Source organism: Chelon labrosus, assembly GCF_963514085.1.
Source record: "Chelon labrosus genome assembly, chromosome: 5".
In the NCBI taxonomy this organism is placed as follows: Eukaryota; Metazoa; Chordata; class Actinopteri; order Mugiliformes; family Mugilidae; genus Chelon; species Chelon labrosus.
This window is the reverse complement of record NC_140341.1, coordinates 23433303-23460363: the sequence shown is the minus strand read 5'-3', so window position 1 is coordinate 23460363 and position 27061 is coordinate 23433303. Positions and strand designations below refer to the sequence as shown.

The following is a 27061-nucleotide window of genomic DNA, read 5'->3' as shown; positions in this document are numbered from 1 at the left end:
TCAGGGTACCTTGGCAATGATTCTACAAGTCTCTGGAATTCAGAGCCCAAAATGACCCATTGTTCAATTAGTTTGAGAACCGGTGACAGCAAAGGCCATAGCCCGTGATTCAGATCATTTTCATACTGATTAAAGCATCCACTGTCTCTGCATGCTGCATGGATGGAGGCGTGCTAGATGAGGAAAGAAATGTTCCGTCATGGGAAAAGATGATGAGTCAGAACATTTGTATTGATTTTCAGTGACCCTTCCTTTTAAAAGGACAAATATATGCAAACCTTGCCAGCAAAATGGCCCCGTAGCCTAACAGATCCACCAGATCTTCTTACTCTAGGGCTCAAGCATTTAGGCTTGTACCTTCCTCTTGGTTTTCATCTTACATAATTTCCTACTTGTGGAGAATAAGGTGAAGGATGACTAAGCTGACCATATTACATTCCTGCATCTCTGTAGACTAGTACTGATGCTATTTACACCACTAAACCCTCAAGTACGCCTTCATTGTTATAATGAAAGGTTAAAGCGCTGCAAATGTACTACAGCATCCCATGGTGTAATTGTGGACGGACTGTTCTTACAGTTCGATCACGTGCTGGATTGACATTCTCAGTCACATAAGGACGAGTTGCTCTTGTGCTTTTCTTTACATATTGCATTAATGCACCAGCATGACGGTTGTCAAATGTGTCAACCAGAACGTCCGACCCTATTCACTGATGTCTTCCCCATCGATCTAAACGCAGATGTCACTTAAGTCACTGTTTGTATTTAAACCAGATAGTGTCCCGCCATCTCTTCCCCAACAATGAACCCTCTTTCCGCTTCACGCCTTGATACAAAATCTTGATCATCTGCATCTTTATGGAGGCCACAGAGTGGGATTGGATGCTAATTGCTTAATTGTAGCATGCAGAGCACCTGTGTGGAAGCATCTGCGTTTGTTGCGCTTCTCATTTACTCTGGCTTCTTGTCATACAAAACTTTGCTTTTCGTGATGACAGTCAACATTTATGTGTTATTCTTGGGGCAGGCTGACTAAACTCTTGTAGCCCTGATGCATGAAAGAGATAGTGTATATATGCATGTTAGCGAGGTCCTCATTAATCTTTATTTGTTCTTATTGATGCTGGTGTGTTTGTAGGTACTGTTCAATCTTTTAATGTGTTTTTCTTTGCAGTGAATGTTCAGTAAAGTTTTGCGGGATGCACGTTATAATGCAATCTAAAATGCCCACAAACTATTCAAATACAGTATTGCTGTTGGGTTGGTTGTCTGGGTAGTAGTAGCTGTATTTTATTGTTTTTCAGGGTTTGGTTGAATTTATAGTGGTTTAGTGACCACAGATCAGCCTAGATTTGGACTGATCGTTAGAAGCATTAGATTTAGTTAGGATTCAGAACAAGATCAATAAAACTGACATTTTTAAATAATCTCTGACAACAAACAATTTCATTTTGAGGCTTGTTGTATTCTCTTGTGGTCAAAGTAAAAAAAAAAAAAAAAAAAACATATTTCATTATTAACGTGTATCATAGATTCTGGAAAAGTTGTGTTATTACAGACATTTTCTTTTATAGTACAGGATTTTCCTAGAGGTCGGTTTCACTAGCTGGGATAAAGCACAATGTGTGTTTCTTTGTAGCTATGTCCGCTTACTTTCTTGAGGACGTTCCCGTGGAGTAGTCAAAAAACTGAAGAGTAAAACAAACTAAAAGTCAATAGTCTTAGGACTTTTGAATATTGTCTTAACGCATCACGCAGGTGAGAACAGTTGCTTCGGACCAGCTGCTTTAAGTCTGGGCAGTGTGTTCCGCAAGGACAGATACTGAAGAAAACCTTAGTGGGGTAGGGAAAATGCACTTGGCTGCCCTTGCAGAGACCTAGGTTCACTTCCTTGCAGCTATGTCTTTGCTTTGGTTGTGCACCCCATTATCATACCTGCTCTGTGGCTGTTCTGGTTGATCAAGGCTCCTCGCTGGAGAGGGTGATCCTTTTGTGCACCTGAAGGTACAATTTGCTTTAGCCTTCCATTCAAGTATATAAAATAAAAATGCTCTTGTTTCTGGTCTATAGGCATATTGCAGGCCTGTAGTTAATACTTCAGTTGTGTTGTTAAACTTAACCTGTTTTAAACAGCAGACAGTTTTTGAAAAGCACAACCTTTTTGTAAAAACCTTTTGGACGGTGCATATCGATTATTCCTTGCTCTATGTAAGACTTTCGTTCCTATTATGCAACAAAATGTTTACAGAGATAAGTATGACCTTCCTTTCACACGATTTGAGAGTCTGCTACTGGGTACACTAAGCCTGACGTTTTGGTTTGCCTCTTTTGAGTGTGGTTTCCTTGGCCTGCAGGAAATACTTACCTGTGCTACAGTACACATCTGACATCCTCTTGCAGGACTAATGATAAAGCTTTGCTGGCTGTTTGGCTTGTCAGTATCAGTGCCATCTCCTTGGTGTAGGCAGTTTACAGAGGCTTTAATTCTACGGGCAAAAGAGAGAAAAAAGCAACAACACGAAACAGTTGCTCTCTCAATGTCTCCCAGGTGGTTTGCATCAGTGGCCAGTAATAACTCAGACCTGTGTGTGACTCCAGCTGTTACACTCCAACGTACAGTAGCTCTGCCATAATTTACTAAATCTAAAAGTCTCATCACATCAACACGTTTGTTGAACATACAAATTAAATAAAGCCATTACTTTTATCGAAGAGTAATGACAGATTAATTATTTGTCTGAGTGCCTACTTTGAGGCTGGAAACACAGATGGAAGATTTTATGCACCCTCCGTCTACACAATACACCATCAGTAATAGATGATATACAGGATAGTGCAAATTAAACAAAAATGGAATCAATTTTCCCTGCTGTTGGGGTATTGATAATATTTCACATTAGGTGCTTACTTTGGCTTAATGCATCTGAGAACTAGCCAGCGGTTGTATACTTTGGCCAGTATATGGCAGATTAAAGCAAAACTCAGACGTTCCAAAAATCAATTTAACACTCCTAAAAAAAAAAAAAAAAGAGTAATCTGCCCATGCACTTTCTCCTATGCTGCTCTTTAACATTTGGGAGGATGACTACAGTACATTTCATGGCTGTACAGAGTAGGATTAATGGGTGCTTTTGGTGCCTAAAAGCGCATTTCCATTACAGGGCAATAATTCTAATCTAATTACTCGAATCTACTCAAAGGAGTGGGTCATTGATCAGGGAGGCCTTATCAAGTGAATAAGCCTATTGATCTGGACAAGGATATTTCTTCCTAACACGGTTTCATTGTCGTCAGTATGTGATTTAAGCTCGAGCATCCATCCCCCCCCCCCCCCCCCCCCCCCGCCTCATTCTAGATGACTTTGTGGACCAAATCAGGACAGAGGCAGGTTTGCTGGGTGGGAGTAGCACTCAGGCTGCTGTGTCGATGGTCACATCAATGACGGTGTTCATTTTCAGGCCTCATTGAGCTGTGAAAAAGTCATAATAAAACAGATGGCCTCCCATTTCCAGGCCTGTCACAGATGTTGAGGGTTGCGCTGGATCGCTGGTGCTGTTCTTGGACAGTCATCGCTGCCGCTGCCTCTGTTAATACACACAGTTACAACAGCATTATATGTGTAATCATGGTTTATAGTTTGACAAACAACTACAAATGGCTCAGATGGTTTGTGTTTTTTTTTTTTTGGTGGATCTATGAAAAAAAAATAGACACTGTGTATATTGTGAAGCAAACAAGGATCAGTGCTAACTGTGGGTTTCTGTTCCTAGAATTCTCTTCTGGACGGACTGGGATGCTACTTTCCCCCGAATTGAGGCTGCATCAATGAGCGGAGGAGAGAGACACATTGTTTTTAAGGATATGGAGATTGGGGCCTGGCCTAATGGACTAACACTGGATCATCTAGAAAAGAGGATTGTGTGGACAGATGCACGGTTAGAGATTTTATGCTGCATTCCTAAACATTCACACCTTTTATTACTTTTAATGCATCTATGACGTTGAATACTGCAAAGGAATCATAGCATAGAGTAAAAATATAAGTTCTCTTTCTCCCAGTAGGCATTAAATAATGGAGGACATGCAATATTTAAAGATCTTAGTACAATAGCCATCTTTGGCTTTAAGTGGGTCTTGAACAATTTAATAGTTCCATCCGTGGACGTGGGGGTTCACTTTGATCTCCATGCAACTACTGTTCCCTTTCAATGTGTTTGAAGAGTGGTTTAAACTTTGATATGGTGTATGGTCTCTCTCCAACAGCTCTGATGCCATTTTCTCTGCACTCTACGACGGTAGTGGGGTCATCGAGATCCTCAGGGGCCACGAATACCTGTCCCACCCCTTTGCTGTGTCTCTCTTTGGAGGCAACGTCTACTGGACGGACTGGAGGACAAACACTTTAGCCAGAGCCAATAAGTGGACTGGGCAAAATGTCACGGTCATCCAGAAGACGAGTGCTCAGCCTTTTGACTTGCAGATTTTCCATCCCAGTAGGCAGCCACAAGGTGAGAACTGTACTTTTGGCTTCGCTGTTGGAGACGAGACACTTAGAAAAAAAAGTAAGAATTCACAATGTTAGCAGGATCCAGTATAATAATTTATGAGCTTTGCTTTTCTGTTGTATCCACAGCGATTGGGGTTAATTCAGGTGTATTTATCAAGGAATCCAGCTATAAATTAGCATTGCCTGAAAGAACAAAACTCTACGAACCATCCTACTGTCGCTGTCACAACAATGCTTATTTTATGAAAGGAGTACACACATAATAAGAAGGCAGTATAAAATATTAAAGATCTTTAAAGCTTCTTAAGGGTCTTTACATGCTAAATCATCACATTCTGTTATATTAGATATAAATCAAAAGAAATGACACTGAACTGGGATATAATCCTCAAGTGCCACTGGATATTGACTGAGGATATACTGTCTTTTAAAACACAATTCATTCTCATGTGACAAAAAAGCCAAAATTGAAGCGTATTGTAATTAATTTCAGCTTCTGCCGCTGCCATCATTTGGGCTGTCAGTCATTGAGCATGCGTCTGAATGAAAAAGGTACTCAAGCAGAGAATTAACCAGCTTCAGTTAATGGCACCTCTAAATGTGTTTTTCCTTACCATCCAAAAGATCGTAATTGGCTCATAGCAGTACATTAAAGATTTTTTTTTCTCCCTTTCCCTTTCCATCCCCCTTTTTTATTCTTGTTCCAAATGTGAATAAAGAAATCTGCACAATGAGAACCGCATCTGCCAGTGAATAATTGTGGCACATCCAATAAGCGAATCAATTAGTGATGTGAAGAGTGTGTTGTTGTTGCGGAGAATTTATGAATTGCTTCTGGTATTTCATTAATATTTGCTGCATAATCTATATGTGTATCACAGTGGAATCAATTCTGTGTGAGGCTCGGGAAGCCAAGATTCTGTCCACAAAAGATGCACTGCAGATGAGCTATCTGACAGGAGGTCTGCACGTGGAAGCCAATTTTTATTTAATATGCAGATCAGATGGTGCCAAGCTTAAAATTAATAGCAAGACATCTGTTTTCAAGCGACTTAAGTATGTTTTTTTTCTTGAATGAGTTTTGATTTATTCAGATACAAACAGATACATCAAATTAAAACACTGCTTTATGGAATATTCTGCCAAGACCACCTGACTGATGTCTCCATCACAATTGCCTTTCTGCACTTGGCCAAGATTCAACTCCATTCCCCCCCAGCGTTCGTCTTATGTAAGCCACCACTCTTAAATGGGCATTATTACAGTTGTAATCGGGTTTCCATCTGTTCAGCGATGCTTCCACTGCTCTGCCAGTGTGTCACGAGTTAATTTGCTTGTTTCCTTCCCGTATCTGCATTCTCATGAGTGTTCACCGTAGATAAGTGTGAGTAAATGAGGCCGCTTTTCCAAAGACGACAGTAAGCGTGCCTAATCCTTTTTAAAAGAGACTGGGGGGGAGGGCGGGTTTGACTATTATCCACTCTAGCCAGAACCAATGCCTGGAGATGTGACGCTCCACTAGACCCTGAACATCTGGGCCAAAAGCAAAGAAAGGGAGGGATGTGATGAAGATGGAAAGATGGAGAAAACTGAGCACCAAACCCAGCTAGTCTCAGGAGCTATTCAGCGGGTGCCACGGTGGAGCATAAACAGCCTGTAACTGCAGTACATATTATTTTAAATTCAAGGCAGTAGTTTAGCATAAGAATGGCTAACAAGTTTGCAAATTAGAAGGTATACTGTCTGATTCAGGACCTGCCAGCTGGAACAAACAATTGAGGGATTAGTTGGTTGGCTGCTCAGTTATAAACAGCAGATATTTCATATATGTTTCACCATTAAAATCACACAATAATTACATGTTGATGCATTAATACATACAATGTTATGTTTATATTAATGTCGGCCATAAATATTAATGGCTCAAACATTTTTCTTTTCAGCTCTTGGGTTAGTTTCTGAATACAATCTATGGCGTAACCTGGAATTAGCATGCATTAAAGCACTGTCGAGTCTTCAACCTCAGTGGCACTATTATTATTTTCATTTAAGTCAGCGGAAGAGAAGACGAGGTGAGACTGAGGATATATTTGATTTGTGCATTGTTTCTTTACATAAACAATATAATACATATACCTATAGAACATGTGGTCTTAAAATGATTTTACAGTTTTTGTTTTTTTTTCCCTTTCATTTTTTAATGTATTGTCTGCAAATAAATCTCACAGTTTAGAGCAAAGAAACAGCTTGGCTCTCATTGTCGTTGGCTGTCATCCCCTCAAGAGCATCGTTCAGATGAATGCAGCGCTGTTCGGATGTCTCCGTATTAGCACACCGAGTCAGCTGGGTGCTGTTTCCAGCTTGCAGAGACAGAGCTGCATTTTTTGGGGCTTAAATGAGACACATTTTTGTGTGTTTTCCAATGTGTCGCCAAAGGAACCTGGGAAATGAGCTTCGAATGAGCTTGTCTGACATGAATCTTTCTGAGCAGAAAGAGAAAGTGTTCTGTTTGATGCATGAAATGCGACCGCAGCATGATGGGAACTTATTGAACTGTGGGCGACTTTCTTTAGCCTGGATGAGGTGATTCATTCTGAACAGAGTACACAGAGAAATAGAAATACCCCTAACCCTTTGAATGCGTTGCTTCTCTCAGGGCACTGCTCTCTTTAGTTTGCTGTGCAAGTCAAGTAGAAAATGTCAGCAGCTTAGGGTCTTAACGTGGATATACTGCTGGCCAGCAGTAATGGAACGACTGACATTATGTCACACATCTTCACTTAATTATTTTTCCTAAATTCTGTTATTTCTAATTCATAGCTTCTGTGAAACAAATTCAACAAGAGAACAAGCATAGCAGGGACAGAAAATGAGTGAAGATTGCAGCAGCTCTTTCAAACCCAATACATTCTAAAACATTACTCACATTTTTGTGCCATTTCTCTTACAAAGAGTCTGTGACCTTTGTTGCAAATTACTGCCCGAGTTTTCATATTTCTCTTCAGAACGGCCACGCTTTCAGGTTTTATCTGTTGTACAACAAGAACAATATTGTAATTATCAATGTTTTCAGCTAGGCGTGCTTTGTCTCCTTCTGTATGTGGCGCAGTCACACAGGCCCGCAAATGTCATGCTGCAAAGGCTGCTGGTCCAGTTCACATCCAGTATTTATCCTGGCCGGTCTCTTTTCTTGTCATCTTATGCTGAGTCTAAATCTGAAATGCTCCATTTGTCTTTCTCTTACCTCTCTTCCCATCAGCCTCTAACCCATGTGAAGAGAATGATGGACGTGGTCCCTGTTCACATCTGTGTCTCATCAATTACAACCACACCGCGTCCTGCACCTGTCCGCACCTCATGAAGCTTTCCGCCAACAAACAATCCTGCTTTGGTGAGCGAGAACACCTTACTCATTTTTCATGCTCTCTCCTCATGTTATCAAAGTGAAAAAGTAGGATACTGTGGAAACAATATGAGATTGACACCAGGATTCACATCAATTCACACCTTCACCTGATTCTGACAAGAAACATCAGCAAATCTGCACTTCAAATGATTGATTACTTCATTATCTCGCCAGCGCTGAAAAGGTTCCTCATATATGTGCGGCGCTCTGAAATACGAGGCGTGGACATTGACAACCCTTACATGAACGTCATGACAGCGCTCACCGTGCCCGATATTGACGACGTCACCGTGGTGGACTACGATTCTCAGGAGGAGAGGATCTACTGGGCTGATATCAAAACTCAAACCATCAAACGGGCATTCATCAATGGCACCCAGCTAGAGACTATCATTTCTTCAGGTGGGTGCATTAACAGGATGGAGAACTAATCTTCCCTGAAAGCTTTTAAACTATTAATATTCTTCTGGTCATTTACTATCATCAGTATAAATATTTCTAATTTGTTTTCCTCTATTTAACGTAATTGCAAGGCGTGGTAAATGTAGGAGTTAAAGTATACGTGATGCATACCTTTATTTTATCCATGCTAGACTAGGCATTAATTGATGTGAGGGAGTTTAGTGGTGGACAGGAGCCAGGGGAAATGATGGAGGGATGAGAGGAGTTGCAGGGATGGATGAAAGGGGCTGAAGCAAAGTGATGAAAAGGGTCAAATGGATAGGATGAGTGAGGTTTAGTGCGGAGATGAAGGATGATCTCCAGACGGGGAGGAATCCAGGGAGCAAGACTCGGGGTGAAGGCATGTCACAGGAGTCTCGTTGTTCCCCAGTTCCTGTAATGAAGAACAAAGGAGGGAAATGTATAACTCAATGCATGCGTAGCGTACTGTATGTACCTGCGAGCTGTTTACAATGTAGTTTTGTGAAGTACACGAGCATGACATATTTTTCACGCCCCTCCTGACAGATATAGTGAACTGCCGCGGTCTGGCTTTGGACTGGCTTTCCAAGAACTTATACTGGCTCAGCTCCGAAAATGACGAGTCACAAATCAATGTAGCTCGCTTTGATGGGTCCCTGAAGACGTCCATCATCCACGGCATTGATAAACCAAGGTGCCTTGTACTGCACCCTGCCAAGGGGTAAGTAGATTAGAGCAGCCTGTGCACTTCAAGAGTATTTCACCTTCGGTGCATAGTATTAGAAAACCTCACCCGTACAAAAGAGGGATCAAAGCCTTGTTGCAAAGAAACCATGTTATACAAGCTCCAAATGCCTGTGCACATTTTCAAGGTTGTCAGATGGAAAAAAAATGTGTTGGCTTAAATTCAATTTGCAGCTCTAATTATATATATATAAAAGCATTACATTCATTGATTATATTGTAAAACCTCCTGCTATCTTGTGCTTAATTAGGTTGCTCCCTATTCTATTCACTCCCTCCCACATAGGAAAATCTACTGGACAGATGGCAACACCATTAACATGGCCAACATGGACGGGAGTAACAGCAAGGTCCTCCACCAGAATCAGAGGGATCCTGTAGGTCAGTATGAGAGCTGTGGATAGAATACTGAGCTAGACCTCCTATTTAGCTGTACAGGACCTGATTTTGATTTGAATCTAAATAACCAGATTGAAGCATTTACAATAGCTCAGTTTCCCCAATAACTTAAGTGTCCTTGATTTGTTTTTATGAAGGGCTTGGCACTCTCTGGAAGAAATCGCAAACATCTTAGTACCACAAAGACAAGGGAGGAAATTGAGAATATTGTTTGGTTATGGATACAGTTTAGGGAAGTTTAATTCAATTAACTTTTCCAGCATCGACAGCTGTGCCGCTGCATGCACCACTTTGCATCTGTGTTCATTTCATTCCAAATTCATTTGAAGTAATGCCCCTATTTGAACCCTAATTTGACGAGGATAACCCAATAAAGGTTTTAACATGGAAGAAATCTTAATTGGTCTTAATCAATTTTTGATCACTTCATCTTATGCATGCTCACGGAGTGGCTTTTGCAGACTGAATCAGATATAATCTTTGCACCTGCTGATGTCAATGGTAGCAACAAAAATCTACTTCCTGTTATTTACATTTTTTTTTGGTTTGATTGTTGTTGTTTTTATTTGCTGCTAATGGGAGTCTTGCTAATGCAACAGAATTATTACTTAGGACTCCTCTCTCCATTGGGAGAAAAGACAATGACTATTTAAAGTCAAAACTAGGTCATGATGTTACAATATGTTCTCATCAAGACTGCATCCTTCATGGTACAATGTCATATCTTAAATGTCTGGTTGTACTCTTCAATTGCTTCATAATGGCAGTGTTTTTACTGTGGATTGCATATTGCTTCAGCCCAGTCTATCCCACGACCAAATGCCGAGGGTCGCCTCCCACGTTGTGTGATGAGGTCTTGTGTTCTGGTTCATTTATTGTACACTGCCTTTGGAAAGCTGTACAACTCTCCAGCAATACCCCCAAACCACCCTCCAACGATGTCTTTCCCACTGCAGTTGGATTATTCTCAAAGCCATTCCCAAGCCAGAACATTGAAGTGCCGTTATTTACGCACCTGTAGTTTGAAATGGTACATATGCAAATAGAAAGGGAGGGCTTATTGCTTTTGAAACAGCATGCTTTTTATTTTCCTGCTCACAGAAAAGCAACGAGAGAAACCGAAAAACATCTAAGGTAGTGGACTCTCGTTTCTTTGCAATAGATACTACTTTAATTAAGATTTGAAGCTGTTCTTTCTAAACGCTAGGCCCTGTGATGAACAGTGTTTGAAACAGAAACTTATTCAAGCTATTGTTATGTAGCCAACAGGTCTGTGAGCATAGCCTCTGTCTGCTATGATTCACTAACAGGAAAGTAGGATATTTTCTACATCTATATCCGAGAAGATGTGGTATAGAAGAAAAGCACAATTTGAATTTCTTTTACAAAGCAATCTAGCTTCACATGCACAACACTGATTCACATAAAGATTATATTCATTAACAGCCATTAAGTGTTAATGGATGATTAATGATTAGTCACTCATGCTTGATTTTCATTTCATTTCATTTTCAGCATTTTCACATGACTTATATTTCTGTTATTATACTTGATGGTTACTTTTTTTTAATCTAAACTCTTTCCTAATCTGCTAACCTGTCAGATGTTGTTAGACTACTAAGCCTCTGAGGGCAATGGCCACTGTTTTAAGGTTTTAAGGTTTTAATGATACAGGTAACAGATAATCAAGACTGATTGTTCTGTGCATCTGTTGCTATTAACAGTTTGACGATCAACTTGAAACAGCGGAATGTAGTTGAAGTTCAGACACGACGCCTCCAACCAGTTTACACTCACATAACATTTTGAAACTTCAAGAAAGGAATTGTTTAAGGTGTTTGTTTGACAAACGCAACGTGTTAGCTTGCTTGCTCTTTTGCTCTACACAATCACTGTTTACTTACATCAGTAGTTAATCCTCGTCAAACTAAAACCAGAAAGCGTGAACTACCAAAATCTCGACCCCTGCCTAAAGATTCTGCGTGTAACTGAATATGTGCTTAACTAAGCAATTGCAGCTTGATTTAGCAGAAACAGTCCTCATCCCTAGTAGGTGTTGTTACATAGCTCAAGGTCAGACTCCCCATTTGTCACACAGAGCAGCACTGTCTTCGCTGTATTTCTTCATTTTTCCTAGGCCTGTCAGCCATACAGATAGCAGGGTGCACCGTATTTCACCGGCTTCATTTATGATTATGGGGTAGACCTGGGGACAAGAGTAAATTAATGACGCATTGTGACTGTGAATCTGCCAGACATAAATCCAGCACATGGTGGGAGACAGTGAGTTGTCCAGAGGTACACAATTGAAATTGCTTTCAGCTCCATGTATTGATGATGATATTCTATGAAAAACCATGATGTCAGGAAATGGATCCAAAATCAGTCAGTTTCATTTTTCAAGCTAGCTGGAGTTCGATTAAAGTGATCATGCATCAATGAGTAGCCTACCCTCAGACACGTAAACATTCCTGTTGGCACTCATTCAACCAAATACACTGAAACAACAGCTTGTAAATGTTAAGGTGATCCAATTCTGAAGTGCTGTAGTGTTGTTTCAGTCTGATCAAATGTAAACACTTTCTCCGAGCATCATCTTATTGTAGTCGGGATTTGTAATCATTACGTTACCTGGCAAAACACAGTACAGTGTGTTCAAGAAGGTAAAGGTAGTCATATTTTAAATGACAATCTTCTTTGTTATCAATATTTTTATGGTATAGTGACATTACCTATCAAAATATTACATATGTGATGTTAAATCCTTTCTTGATTTCTCTTGATGTACTATTTTATGATTTTGTTATCAATTTATTAATTAATTTCTATGTCTCCAAGTTTTTTTAAGCTCCTTGCCCTAACAAATCCCATCACAACCCGGTGTGTCATTTCTTCACTTGTCTTCCTCTCAGGTCTCTCAATAGACTACACTGCCAACAAGCTGTATTGGATAAGCTCGGCCAATGGCACAATCAACAGGTGCAATCTAGACGGCAGCGGGCTGGAAGTGCTGGAGACACTAAAGACGGTGTTGGCCAAAGGCACAGCTCTGGCCGTGATGGGTGAGTGGAGCTTGTCACAAGTGCATCAGATTGCCTCTGGGGATTACTTGGAGAGTGTGAAGAGATTACATGTTTAACTAGTTAAGTGGCTCCAGAATAGAGCCATTAAGTCCTCACAACAGCCGTGCTCCACTTTGTGTGTAGCATCAGGGGCATTAGATAATTAAAACACAACAGAGCAATGATTGATGATCGATTTTCTCAGCCGTTTCATAATGAAAAGGTTGGAGGATGTTCATTACGTGTTGATTCTTGGTATCAGTGTTGAACCCAATGTCCCACACCATCCATCAACTCATAGGTTCATTTGGGAATCGCATGAATCTAAGTCAACGTGTGCTGGATGAAATCTGACCTTTACACTGCATCATCTTCGTAGCTCACAGAGTCTGGCTCCTGAAAGCTTTTTCTCTCAGCTTTTTCTTGTTTTCTCCACCTATGTATGCATTAGTCCATGAGTTTAGCCTAAACAAGTTTCAGATCGGACTTAACACCACCCAGACAATGTTACCAATGTAATGCTGCTTGTGAGCCTTTCTCACACGGCGTTGCCACATGCCACATTCAGACTTTACACAATAAATTCTTCCTAGACGTGTAGCTTGAACACTAAAATATAGTCCATATAATTCAGTAATTAATTAAGTTAATATGAACATTTTTGAGGAATGAACAACATTAAAAGATTTATTTTTGTACCATATTTAAGTCACAATTCATGCAGTAGACGGGTAACAGTGATGTGCTCTGATTGTGGACTAAATATACTAGACTGAAGTGCATGAATGTAAATAAATAGTATAAACATAGTGAGGATGCCTGTTTGGCACTGTCACCTGGGTTTTTACTCACAACAGGCAGAAGGGGAGACACTTAGGTAGGTCCAAAATTCTCTTGAGGGATTAGATATCTCATCTAGCCTGTGAATGCCTCGGGATCTCTGATGAGAACTAGAAAACATTGTTATAGAGAAGGGCATCTGGAATACCTTGTTTAGCCTGTTTCCACCATGATCCCACTTCGGATAAGCAGATAGAACTGGATGATGGATGAACCTGGGATAGCATTCCTGATTTAACTTTCGCCAAGCTAGCAAAATAGTTAAACCATGACATCCATGCTTCAGTTCTGACTTGTGTTGCATGGCATACCATCTCTGTCTCTCTCCTCTTGTTTTCTTCGTTGTCAACCGTCTGAAAACCATAAATTACACATCACCCCATACAAATTAAACTCACATCTAGGAAGCCTTTGATATACATGTACATCTGTACACTCGTATCTCACCTTCCAGGTGAGAGCTGTTTCATTCATTTCTCAGGCCAGAATTTGTATTTTAAATTGTCTCATTTCTGCAGTGCTGCAATCTTGACAATTGGGTTGCCTCCCAGTGAGTGAAGGCATTTTGCTCGCCAATACTGGTAATGAGAAGAGAGCAAACATACCGAAGAGATAGTTGTCGGTTGTGTCGATTTTGGACAAAATTTCCTTTTTTTTTTTTTTTTTTTTTTTTTAAGAAAACAAACTAAAATCCTATATTCTAAAATGAATAGTTCTGCCAGGCTGATACTTTGTGCCCTTGAAGCCTGTGATTAATCATGACAGGCCCTTGTTACGTGTGTGATGTGTATCTGTCAGCATGTGCAGAGAGCATTAATTACAGTGTTACAGAATAACACAGCAGTGGCAAGATGGAATCCCACAGTTCGGGTAGCTGTTAGCATTCTGCAGCCGTAAGCCACATCTTGGGTTCATTTTTGTAAGCGTGTCTTACAGTGAAGACTGTGACTATATGGAGGAGTGGACAATGGAGACTTCATTATTGCATTTCACAAATGGGAGCTAGAATGTGAGTTGACATAGACTAATGACTTGGTTCCTGCATAGGAGCAGGTACAGCACAACAGCGAAATGATGTCTGTAGGTCTCCATCAATCACAATTAATGACATTTTCTTATGTTGAAGAAATTGAATGGTGGAATGAACAGGACTGCAGAGCATTGTTATTCCACTTTTTATGATAGAGAAAGTTGAACATGAGCAAATAGCTATGCATATATGTGGTGTATGCATTTAACATAAAGTGTGTTAAGACTTAACTGACAACAAAACAGCTCATAAAATATTTATACATGTTTCATGTATTTTAAAACTAATCATACTAATTGAGCACTGCAGTTAAAGCATGCAGTCCTCCTTTGCTCTCGAGCATTGAGTATAAACGTGTTACGGTTAAGAAAATAAGGCTAGGGAAGAAGACAGCAGGACAACAGCCAGACAGGCTCCAACTCCAAGTTCATAGACTGCTGGTGAGGACCACTGAAGGGAGTTGTCCCTTCTGCAGATTTGATTTTGTCTGCATGGTCCATATACTGTGTTTACCAAAAACGTCATCTTCTTTCTGTTTCTAGTTTTGTAAAGTCTGATTAAACACTAAATGAAATAATAAGGGGAATGCATTATAACTAACATCAGGATTATAATATGGATTTACAAATAAATCCACGTGCATTCTGCTTTGGCAGGGAAATAAATCGTAGGTATCATCAGATGAGTGTTTGTAATTAAGAGCTTTTGTGTCCTTTGTGGTGACTAAACCAATCAACATTAATGAGCATAAATCAAACAGCAGTTATGTTCTCTCCTCCGGCCTGTGAAAGCTTGATTGATCAGTTAGTTGTGTTTGCAGTGGTTAAGGTTACTCCAAAGGACTATTATGGATAAGCACATGATGGAGCTGTAACAGCCTCATGGCAGGAGATGGGGGTAATAGCTACAAAATGTTTTGCAGAGGTGCAGTGAGAATCTGTGGCATGTACATCTCACAGAGGAACATCAACATCTTGTCTTCATGGTGCGCTTAGATTTCCTATTGGCTTTCCGTTTTATGAATATGAATGAATGTCTTAGTGATTGCCCTTGCTGGTTGTGAAACAGTGTAATCAAGATACTGTTAGTGACACAGGGGCGACCTGCTCATGTCCTGAGGCTCTTTAATAATTGGATTGGCTTGAGGGAAAATGGGTCCTTCTGTTTGTAAGGCGTGAGTGATCCATCAGCCTTGACTTGCTCAGGATCAAACTAGCAGTTGAGGTGGAAATTGAATATGATGTGCCACAAGCGAGCAATCACACCAAGCCAGTGGACCCCTTGGCATCAAATTAACACTGGGTGCAAAGCTAATCTCAGCTAGCATGCCCTCAAGAGTGTAATGTTTTGTAAACTGGATGTAGACTGTCATTCTCACTCGTGGGAATTTGTCTGATTTGTGGAAATGAGTTTCACGTTCCCTTTAAGGATGGCATTTAGCCTAAAGCTATTAGCGTGTGAGGGAATTGTTTCTGTATGTTTTCTTTTTTCAATAAATCAAAAGGGGTGAGAGAACAAAGTAGCGTTTCACCTTCAAGGGACTGATGGTGTCAAATCTAAAGGGGCCATGTTGCAAAATGAGGTCTATCATGGGGGCATTGCTCTGTGCTAGCTACTTTGTAGTAAAAATAATGCTGGGAATGGTTAAATTTGCACAAAACAAAAAAAAAGAAATTTGCTTGTAAATGACATCACATCAAAAGAGGGGGTCATTTAATGAATGGCGGCTGCTGCTGCTGCTGCTGCTGCTGCTGCTGCTGCTGCTGCTGCTGCTGCTGCTCAGTGGAGTAATTCCTCTGTGGAGGGCTGCTGTGCTTCTCCTCCAAGTCAGCATGCTAAAGCCTGAAAATCCATAGGATTGCTCTGGGCTCCATTATTGCTCCTAAACTCTGGAATTATTAATTTGCCTCTCCCTCAAAAAAAATCTCTCATCTAATATCTTAAAATTATTATTATTATTGTTATTTTTGCTTTTGCTTTTTAGCATCGTATCATCTTTAGCATCACTTTAATTTTCTGATTTAATCTCGTATTATTAGTTATTGTTTGATACTAGCTCTTATTGCTTTTGTTTAATTTGAATGATTAGTGAAGCATTTTGGTCAAAACTATTCATAAATGTTTATTTTACCCGGCTTGTCCTGTCTTCTAAGACGTCATTTTGTTGCTGTTTTTATTTCTTGTGAAGGAAGATGATCCACTATTATAGCCTGCTGACCTCAGTAAAAGTATGAGTGTGTCTTACCATTATATTGAACCGTGTCTTCTGAGAGTAATGGTCTACTTTTTGCAGTTTTTGCCCTTTCAAAATGAGCTGAAATCATGTCCATCTCCACCTCATTTATAATGCTTATTGTGTAGGAGAGCAGCCACCTGACTCTTCTCCACTTTGCACTTCAGTGGAATTGTTCAATTGAGAGTTCCTGTCACGTCTGCAGAGTCTGTGGCAAAGTGCCTGGACTGTGCATCAGTGATTTCGGATTTGAGGACAAAGGTGGCAGTTGGAGGGTAGTTGTGGTGGCGGTGGTGGGCTCGGGGTGGTGGGTCAGGAGCCCATTGTGCATGTGCCTGTTTGCAAAGACACACTCATCACTTATGCTCCTGATGGCAGCACTACTCTAGCCTGCAGGCTTTGTTCTCTGTCACACAGGCCAGTCACTCCGTCAGAGATTAGAAGGTAAAACATCATGACACACACCAACTGCTGGAAATGTTCTCTTTGCCTTGGCACCCAGGGCATCTATTTGTTGAAATGCAGCTAAAAATCACAGTTATGCCCATTTCTACTTCATAGTCGAAACTCTTGTTTTTGTTGAAGTTCGTGCAAAAGCTTTGGTGGAGTGAAAAGCTTTCCAAAACATCAAAGTAACTGTGATTCATGGCTGCTAAATGCACTCGCCATCAGCCGCAAGTGGCCAGAGCAGAGAACCAGATATCCCACTCTTTAATCTCAAATCAGCTCAGAGAATGCCTCAATTATTAAGGGGCTTTACAGCATAAGAGTGCCAGCCTGGGGGGGATTAGAGTGCGAGCTGAAGCACGCCATTTGCACTTGGAATTGGTGATGAAGGGCGGTATTTGATTGTGCTGCGCATATGTTTTGAAAGGCTTATTAGCATCACTATGAGAGTTTCATGGACTTCTCAGAGAACAAAATGTGGCAATATTACCCCAAAAATAGTGTGACATTTGTCCTTGAATTGCTGTGAATATGAAACTGTGGTAAGATTTCTTTAATAAAACACTCATGGTTTCAGGTGGAAAGCTCTGGTGGGCAGATGACGAGTCGGGACAGCTTGGAACGGTCACGAAGAGAGACGGCCGGAACCCTGTGATATTGAGAAACAAGACGAGCGGTGTGGTTCATATGAAGGTGTTCGACAGAGAGGGTCAGAAAGGTAAGCAAACTCGCTCACATCAGGGCATCATGCAGAAAAAGAAACAACACGACACACACTGCCTACTTACATTATCTCACTGTTTGCCTTTTGCTGGTTCCGCTTAACATTCAGGAGGAAACCCGTGCCAGGTAAACAATGGAGGGTGCTCGCAGCTCTGTTTTCCGACTTCAGAGAACACCCGTAGCTGTTCCTGCACTGTTGGCTACAACTTGCGGAGCGATCGCATGTCTTGTGAGGGTAAGGTTCCAGGTTTCCATTGAGCCTTTCATTGTGCTCACTCACAAATGCAGAAATCTAAAGGGGACTGATCAGTATTTCCTTTCCTGAACTTTTTTTCACAGTCTTTGTTCATTTATCCACATCAACTCTTAATAAAATAGTCAAGTGTAAAAGTGTCCCACTCAATGCTATTATTATTTGAATAAAATATCAGTGTTATTCTGTTTGTACTGTGACGACAGTTTGAAATAAAATTTAATTAATACTGTCCTCTGCTCTACCTTCACCAGTTACAAGGAAATGTTCATACACTGTACTTATTTTTAATATTTTTTTTTTCAACTCTCATGCTCCCATGGACCGCTTTACGGAGCGGTTGGCATGGTAACTGGTGGTCGCCATTATGTTACATGCTGTTTCCATAGCATCAAATAACTAACTAAAATGAAACTTATCCAAAAAATTGACCCTTTGAACATGCATCAACATTATATTAAACTACCTGAAATGACAGAAACCATCCTTGGAAAAAAAATATTTGATATGCATAACCATGACTTGGGCCCATCCACTAATACTGATGGGCCCAAGTCTGCTAACACTTTTGAGGAGCAGTCCACTATCCATACTTATATAGTCTATGGTCTGGGCAATATACATTATATTTTCTTATATATTTAAGGACGCAGGATGGCAGGATGCAGATTGCACATAGGGCATAGGGTTATTTTGCATGCACATTTATTTTGTGCCTAAAGTCAGGACACTTCCATTCACATTTTAGTAATTGAGGCCCACTGTGAGGTTGTTTGTCTTCCTGTTTTTATGATGTAATTGGTCCTGCTGTCATTCTTGTAGGAGTTGACTCATTTCTGATGTATTCCATCCATGAGGGAATCCGGGGAATTGCTCTTGACCCAAATGACAACAGTGAAGCCCTCATGCCCATCACAGGAACTCTGTTTGCTGTGGGAGTTGACTTCCATGCAGGTATGATACCAAAGACGGATTTGGTGCACATTGGTTTTAAGTACAATTTATGACAGCTGAGAGACGATGGAGCTTGAGAAGTTGCCTTGTCTGATATATTACTAACCAGGTTTAACGAAGTAACACATTCATAAAGTAACAAGCTAATGAGCGATCATACCAGTGATGCCATTTGATAATTAGATAAGGTGGTTGATAATTGAAAGAAAGCAGTTGGGATAAGATTATGAAAAAATAGCCTGCTCATCCTTTGCTGTTTGGTACTTTTCAGTGTTGTACATGCTCCTGCTGAACATTAATTTACTTTTTGCACAGCTCATCCTGCTAGCTTTAGAATCTTGAAACGAGACCACAAACACTGATAGAAAATGTAATATCTGTCCCAAACTGCCAATTGACCAACTGATTGTGGAACCTCGTGTTAGAAGTTATATTACTAGTCAAGTAAAGCAGAAGCCATCTCCAAATCCGAAACTTAAGTTTGTCCGCCACATTTTTCCTCCTGTTTAATGTTCGGACAAGAGCTCTTCTTAGCCTTCTTTCTGATCTGCTGACCCTCTGCCAATCTTAATATTTTCTTCTAATTAACAACAGTTGGCATACTTTTTCATTCCCCGTGACTTTAGTTGTGGTCACCGTCCTTTTTTTGTTCTGTTCTATAATGGTTGTTAGACAATGTAGCAGTCTAACTCACTAGCAATACCCGTTGCTGATATCTTTACCTTTATGTTGGAACCTTTGTTCACACTGTTGCTTGGAAACACACACATGATGGCATCTCTCACATCTAAAAAGAAATGCAGTCTAAATGAACCATTGGTTTGGTACGTGGTTTTTGTGCAGTTTTTCACCATCCCTCAGTTGGATAATTAATGTCCAAAAGTTCAAAAACACCTAAAGTGCCTGTGACATAGAACCCTGAAATCACCCTAAAATCACCCTAAAGATAAGATTCTCTGTAGTGTGCATTAAATAAACTGGGAAACATGAAAGTACATTTGTCATAACACAGCAATACTTAAGTAGCTGGTTAACTATTACTGCTTTTGCTAAGTGACATTATTTGACACAACACACCTATGTTCCCTTCTTTTATTTTCTGCTTTACAAACCTTTCCATTGCAGTCTCGACACAGTAGGGGAGAGAGAAAGGTCTTTGTTAGCCTGAGCTTCATATATCTTTTGAATAATGGTACACGATCGCACGGAGTATGGCGCAAATGAAAGAGCAATAAGTTTGCGTTATAGTGGAACCTCGGCAGGACTAACATCATAGCATTTCCTCATACATCTCCGAAACAATTCTAATGCAAAGCAATTCCCAAGATATTGTATCAAATGAAGGTAACATGAACCCAGCTCATGCCCTCGTTTGTTACAGCCAGGATAGCTTTTGCATAATATGTAATAAATATGATCGATTTATTACACTGACAATTGCTTTGAATATACCAAAGGCTGGGACCATCCAATATGCCTTACAGTGTAATATGTTGCTGCTGAAGCATGATAACGAAAGCTGGTGAAAAAAAAAAAACTGTAGAGGAGATTGTATGAGCACAGCAACATACACACAAAGGTTCAGAAACTGCTACTAAAGATTTGCTACTGAGGATTTGCTACAAATGATTGTACGGGATGGAAGTATATGTTAATCTATACAAAATCTCACTGACACTAATTATATTACCAAACATCTAAATATGGCCCATCCGGAGATCGCCAGACCTCCGCCATCACTTGAAAGAAATAATTGTTTGCGAAATGTAGAAAGGAATACCAGAACACAGAGTAAATGGACATATAAAATACATACTGTTTATTGCCTAGTATTGTGCCGTGAAAGTGCAGCAATTGTTCAGTCTCTCCTACACTGGATACAGGTTTGTGCATTCCTCGCTGTATTGGATAACAAATACTACATTGTCTGCATAGATGTTTTATCCTTTGGATGAATCAGGTTTTTCAAGAGTCTGAAGTTCAAGAAGCTCGGTACGTTTGTAGAGAATCCTTCTGACTTTCTCACGCATGGACACAGGAACAGTGCTATTGTGTAAATGCTGTCATAGGCAGCAAGGAAAATACAGATCTGTATGTAGGGGAGACTGAACAGACGCTCTACACGCGAATGGGACAACACATGAAAGTCAGCACCAGGTCAGCTTCCCAGCTACATCTGAAGGGACTCCTTTGATTATAGCAAAGACAGATGGTTGGAAAGAGGTGTGAAGGAAGAGCCATCTAGAGCTCAAACTGGAACCGCCATCTCTAAACAGAGGGGGTGGCTTACAGCAACACCTCCTGGCCACGTACAGTGCAGTCCTGTCCATTAATGAGCCTTTAGTCAAGGGAGTTTCAGGAGACTAATGACCCACGGATGAATAAAATACAATAGGAAGCCTGTTGGATGAGAGGTGAAACCTGTTCAAAAACTAAAAAAGTTCAAAGTCCAGATGTTGTTTAGTCAAGCCTTTTGGATCTCTTACAGCTCATCAGTTGATATCTTGGTGGATAAAACCTAATTTCAGCCCGAATTGGTCTGGCCCAGACTCAAATACCGTTGGAATAATTATGGTGATTGGGTAGAGATAGAACAGGGCTATGCTTATGCTTTGATACTTCTCAACATACTATATAAGTACACATGGACACAATTTTGTACAGACATTCATGCCACACAGAAATAAAACCTGGAGACACGAGTCACACTTAAATAATTAATGTTTGTTAATGATGTAAATTGGCAAAATTCTCTATAAATTAAACCCAAGGGGTGTACATACTGTACCTACTGCATTCACAGAAGTCCCACTTTATTGCACTAAGTGTGACCTTTTCCATTTCAGAAAAGTCAGAGTAAAGAAAAACAAGAGCCCGTTGGGCAACTCATTACACAAGTAATAGTCATGAGTCAGACTCTTATCCAATAACTATCGAGAGAGCCTGAAATGAGATTCCGAATCTGAGGGACTTCAAAGGTCGATAGCAATCTTGAAGTGTGACCACAGCTTTTGGAGAAGAGGAAATAAGCTGAATCCAAAATTAGATGTTGGAAAAGTACAGAACAAGACTGACAAATGTCCTCACCATTATTACTTTGGGCAGGTGAACATGCAAATGCATTCCTAAGCCCATTCAAGAGCAGCAACCGATCGCTCACACGCATCATTTGCATGTGATTATGGAAGCCAGGTCGGCAGAGTGGAACAGATAAAAGCCCTGCAGCTGTGTTCTGTCATATGCCATCTATGTATTAAGTGGGAAGGTTGCAGAAACAAGGAAGCGCAATTAAATGTATAACAAAGTTTAAGGTCTTGACATTTTACATGATTATCTAGGGCTGTAAATTGTTGAAAATTAAGTTACCAATGCCATGTTTTAAAACGTATACTGGTCAACAATTGTCTTTCCTGTCCAGGAACTGTTTGTCAACAAAGAGCCGTAATGTGGGTATTTTCGCCATCATGCTTTATAGTACTATACAGCATCTGATGAAATGGGCCGTACTGTAGTAAAATGGGGTTTCATGAGCTGTTTTGTTTGAGGGCATAAATATTTTTGTGGCAGCCGTACTCCTCATGCTTTCTTCTCTCGTCATTAACTGCGCGGTGTATTTTGCAGGAAACGACACCGTGTACTGGACAGACATGGGTCTGAACAGAATATCCCGCGCCAAACGTGATCAGACCTGGAGGGAGGATATCATTACTACCGGCATCAGTCGGGTGGAAGGCATCGCTGTTGACTGGATCGCTGGTTAGTGCTGTGAATTCCCAGGCCCCGGAGTTATTACGATAGGCTGTCAAATGTGTATTGATTGTCGAGAATTCTCACTTTGCTTCTAGTTATGGCATTGAGTATATGTCCTTTTGATCTGTACTTCTAAAACACATTAGGCCTTAGTGACAAAGTCGGGTGTTCTCCACACACAGTAAAATCGTTCACACTGTCTAATTTTGAATATATATTATATTAAACTTTTATTTACACATTTACCGTTGCTTCTTTCTTCTAGGTAACCTGTATTGGACAGACCATGGTTTCAATCTAATAGAAATCTCCCGTCTGAATGGTGCATTTCGCTCTGTGGTCATATCTGAAGGACTTGATCAACCAAGGGCCATTGCTGTACATCCACAGAAGGGGTAGGAAATGCCTTTCTTTGTGTTTTTTTGTTTTTCTTTTTCCTATATCGGTAAACTACATGGTTTAATCCTTAGTGTCTGATCAAATCAGCCAGCAGCAGTAAAATGCATGAAATTGTCCACACTGAAGTTAAGCGCTCGAGTTCAGTTCACATCCAATTCCAGAACAGACTAAAAATTTGACATCACTCACTTTGACCGTAGCATGCCTGTTGGTGTCTGGTGGGTGAGTTTCGGTGCAAAACAGCATAAGAAAGATCCAGCAAGCAGACGTTTGGTGAACAGAAACCTCTTGTTGACAAGAGAAGCTGGAGAGTCAGCCAGACTGGTTGAACCTGACAGAAAAGCTGTACTAACCAACCACTGCTTTCAACTTTGCTGAGCCTAACAGCATCTCATGTCAAACCATGTGGTGCATGGGCTTCAGCAGCAGAGCCCTCCTGTCCAGATTCACTCGTCAGCCCCGAAAAAAATAAATTTAAGGTTAATGGGCACAGGCTCCCCAAAGCGGACAGCTGAATACCGCGGAAAACTTGAATGAATTAATGCTTACTTCTGCTGAGGCACGCAAATGAGAGACCCAGATGTATAAAGTAATATTAGAAGCATGAACCCAAACTTGCCTTATGCCGGCAGTACAGGTTGGTGGGGATTGTATAATGGTGTGAGGATTGTTTTCTTGGCACAGTTTGGGTCCCTTAACACCAATCAGTCCGACTTGGACGGCCACTGCCAATCTGTGTTTTGTGGCTGACCATTTGCGACCCTTTATGGCCACAATTTACCATCTACTAATGGTTACTTCCTGCATGGTAATGCAACATGTCACAAAGCAAAAGTCGTTTTGAGGAAGATGACGATAAATGGTGTGCCTCAGTGCACTAAAAATGTCCAATGCTTGGTGTTTGTTTACTGCTGCTGTCGTCTGAGATAATTAAGCGTTGGACCATAAAATATTATGCCCCATTAGACAACATTTCACACTTTTGACCATACCAAAGGAAAAGCTAATCCAGGCGTATTAAGTTGACAACATATTTGGGTGCTACTATGCTTGACAGGTATCTTTTCTGGACTGAGTGGGGCCAGAACCCCTGCATTGGCCGTTCCCGTCTGGATGGTTCAGACCAGGTTACTTTGGTTAACTCCGGCATCATATGGCCCAATGGAATTTCCATAGATTATGAGGTACAGCCGCACACAGATGTACACAAAAAAAAACTGTCAACCTCATCCCCTTCCACCTCCACTCCTATATCATATACCTCCTACCCCATCTTGCTATTTTGTGGCTGAAATATGACTGTGCCTAGGAGGGTCAGTCTGTGATATGCATTTTAAAATTACTTTCCAGGAAAATACATTATACTGGTGCGACGCACGCACAGATAAGATCGAGAGGATCAACCTTGAGACAGGTGAGAGCCGGGAGATTGTACTGTCTGTGGCCAACGTAGACCTGTTCTCAGTGGCTGTGTTTGGGCCTTACATCTACTGGTCTGACAGGTAATTTATTATTTTTGTAAATGCACACACATGAATTGGTCTGCGAAGCCTGTACAGTAACCTGACATTATTCCTTCCCTTCAAAGGTTTCGTGTGAAAATATGGTATTACAGCAGTTCCTCTTGGAGATAGTCGCCTAGTATTGTGAATACTCCAGAAAAAAATTAGTGTCATCAGCAAAAGCTATCCTTTCTCAACCCTCTGTAAAATCCTGCACACAGTTACATTTTATTATGGTTTATTTCTTTTCATAAAGTAAATTTCCTTATGCATTTTATACGCCTCCACAGTTGTGCCATTCTAAGCAAAAGCCTGAACATGGTTTTTGACTATTGTAGTAGTTAATCAAGTCTCTTTCCTTCATTTTGCAAGTTTAACCTGTCTTGATTTGAAATTCAGTCATTCTTATTCTATCCAGTTCACAATGAGGACAGCAATAGCTTTAAAGAAGCTTTAACGTCATTTTATCATCAGCGAATTTTGTTTCGGTCTTACTGGATGAAAGCAGTCTTGGATTCTGCTTTAGCATTGTCAACTAAAACAGTCATTCCTCACTGTATATTGAACTATGTCTTTAACCTGCCTCAAAAGAATACAATATGCTTTCTTCTCTGATACTCAAACCACTTTTGTTGCCCCTCTTCTTTTTGATGTCGTTCAGGGCCCACTCCAATGGGTCAATACGGCGTGGCTTCAAGACTGACACCAATGAGGCCGTGACCATGAGGAGTGGTTTAGGGGTCAATTTGAAAGATGTGACAGTCTTCAATAGAGGCAGGGAAAAAGGTAAGATTGTCAGCTTTTATTTTCTTTTCTATTTCCACAGTGACATTTAGTGAAATTATTTGAAAGATTTTTCTAAAACCCATTGCCAAATACACTGATCAGTCACAACATTAAAACCACTGACACAAGTAACACAAGTAAATAACATTGACCATCTTGTGACAATACCATGTTCTGCTGGGAAACTTTTTTTGTACCACCCACTTAGACCAGACCAGGCACCCCCACCCCACAGCAATGACACTCCTTAAACTCAACAACTCAAAAAAAAACAAAAAAACATGAAGAACAGCACAAGGTGTTGACCTGGCCTCTAAATCCACTAGATCCCAAACTGATCAAGTATCTGAGGGATGATCCACAGAGGCCCCTCCCCTCAACCCATAGGACCCAAAGGTCCCCGCTAACCACATTCTCTTGCCAGACACCACAGGACACCCTCAGAAGGCCCATGTCCATTCTCTGATGAGGCACAAGAGAGACCTACACAATATTAGGAACATAATGTTATGCCTTATTGGTGTGTGTGGCTGCTACTATATAGTCAGATCAATTAAACCAATTGAGCAAAGCAACTGAACATGTGTTGTGTTTTGAAGGCACCAACCCGTGCGCCAGAAGTAATGGAGGCTGCCAGCAGCTGTGCTTTCATCTGGGCAGCGGCCGCCGAACCTGCTCCTGCGCTCATGGCCGCTTAGCAGATGACGGCTTTGCCTGTGAGCGCTATGAAGGTTATCTACTCTACTCTGAAAGGACTATAGTGAAAAGCATCCACCTTTCAGATGAGAGCGACCTCAACTCACCTGTCCAGCCTTTCGAAAATCCTGCTTATTTCAAGAATGCCATAGCGCTGGCCTTTGACTACAGCCAGAAGACATCTGGGACAAACCGGATCTTTTTTAGTGACGTCCATTTCGGAAATATCCAGGTTATTAATGATGACTGGACAGGAAGATCGGTTATTGCAGAAAGTAAGTGCATTTCATATTCCTTCAATGTTAGTACAGTATACTATAGTCTACATAACTTGGCATTGAAACATAATAAATCCCACAGTGGGGATCCACAGTTCCCCTGCTGCAAACATGCACTTACACACACATATACACTTATTATGTAAATTTTCAGCTTTACATTTCCTACAGTGCGGTACCTTCTGTGTGGTTTGGCACAATGTTGAGGATTAGCAATATGTGTTAGACCACGTCTCAGATGTGTCTTCAGTGATCCGTTTCATGTGCCTGTCATGGACAAGATATGCGTCACTTAGAATAAATACGGCGACCTAAATGGCCTTGTAAGACTCACGATTTACTTGCGCTTTATGCACATGAATGCATATTTTTGCACTTGTCTCTCAGGTCTAATTTATTATGTATAGCTGCCGTGATTGTGAACCGAGGCGTGAGCTCTGCCAATATACTTCTAGTACACAATGGCACCGTAGCTGACGAGATTCAGTCAGTGACACTGACCCCGAACTGCAGCGACTGGTGTTGCACTGCTGCTTTTGCCATATGGATGGTCTAGACAAGGTGTTATTTTTATTTCAGTTTTAAGGACAACCTTGTTTAGAATACAGTATCCACACAGGATTAAT

General features: G+C 40.7%; 1 protein-coding gene across 1 annotated transcript in view; it reads left to right on the top strand.

Moving 5' to 3' along the window:
- lrp1bb (low density lipoprotein receptor-related protein 1Bb) overlaps window positions 1–27061 on the top strand; it is a gene marked incomplete at its 5' end in the record, with an annotated part of 267322 nt that overhangs the window by 164749 nt on the left and 75512 nt on the right. Inside the window, 16 exons of the mRNA XM_084544895.1 lie at window positions 3774–3938; window positions 4267–4511; window positions 7770–7901; window positions 8091–8318; window positions 8886–9060; window positions 9370–9464; window positions 12395–12544; window positions 17672–17812; window positions 17927–18052; window positions 18893–19024; window positions 22646–22780; window positions 23040–23169; window positions 24231–24357; window positions 24524–24675; window positions 25337–25461; window positions 26061–26432. Coding sequence (XP_084401021.1) covers window positions 3774–3938; window positions 4267–4511; window positions 7770–7901; window positions 8091–8318; window positions 8886–9060; window positions 9370–9464; window positions 12395–12544; window positions 17672–17812; window positions 17927–18052; window positions 18893–19024; window positions 22646–22780; window positions 23040–23169; window positions 24231–24357; window positions 24524–24675; window positions 25337–25461; window positions 26061–26432 — 2630 coding nt within the window. The remainder of the gene's footprint in view (window positions 1–3773; window positions 3939–4266; window positions 4512–7769; window positions 7902–8090; window positions 8319–8885; window positions 9061–9369; window positions 9465–12394; window positions 12545–17671; window positions 17813–17926; window positions 18053–18892; window positions 19025–22645; window positions 22781–23039; window positions 23170–24230; window positions 24358–24523; window positions 24676–25336; window positions 25462–26060; window positions 26433–27061) is intronic.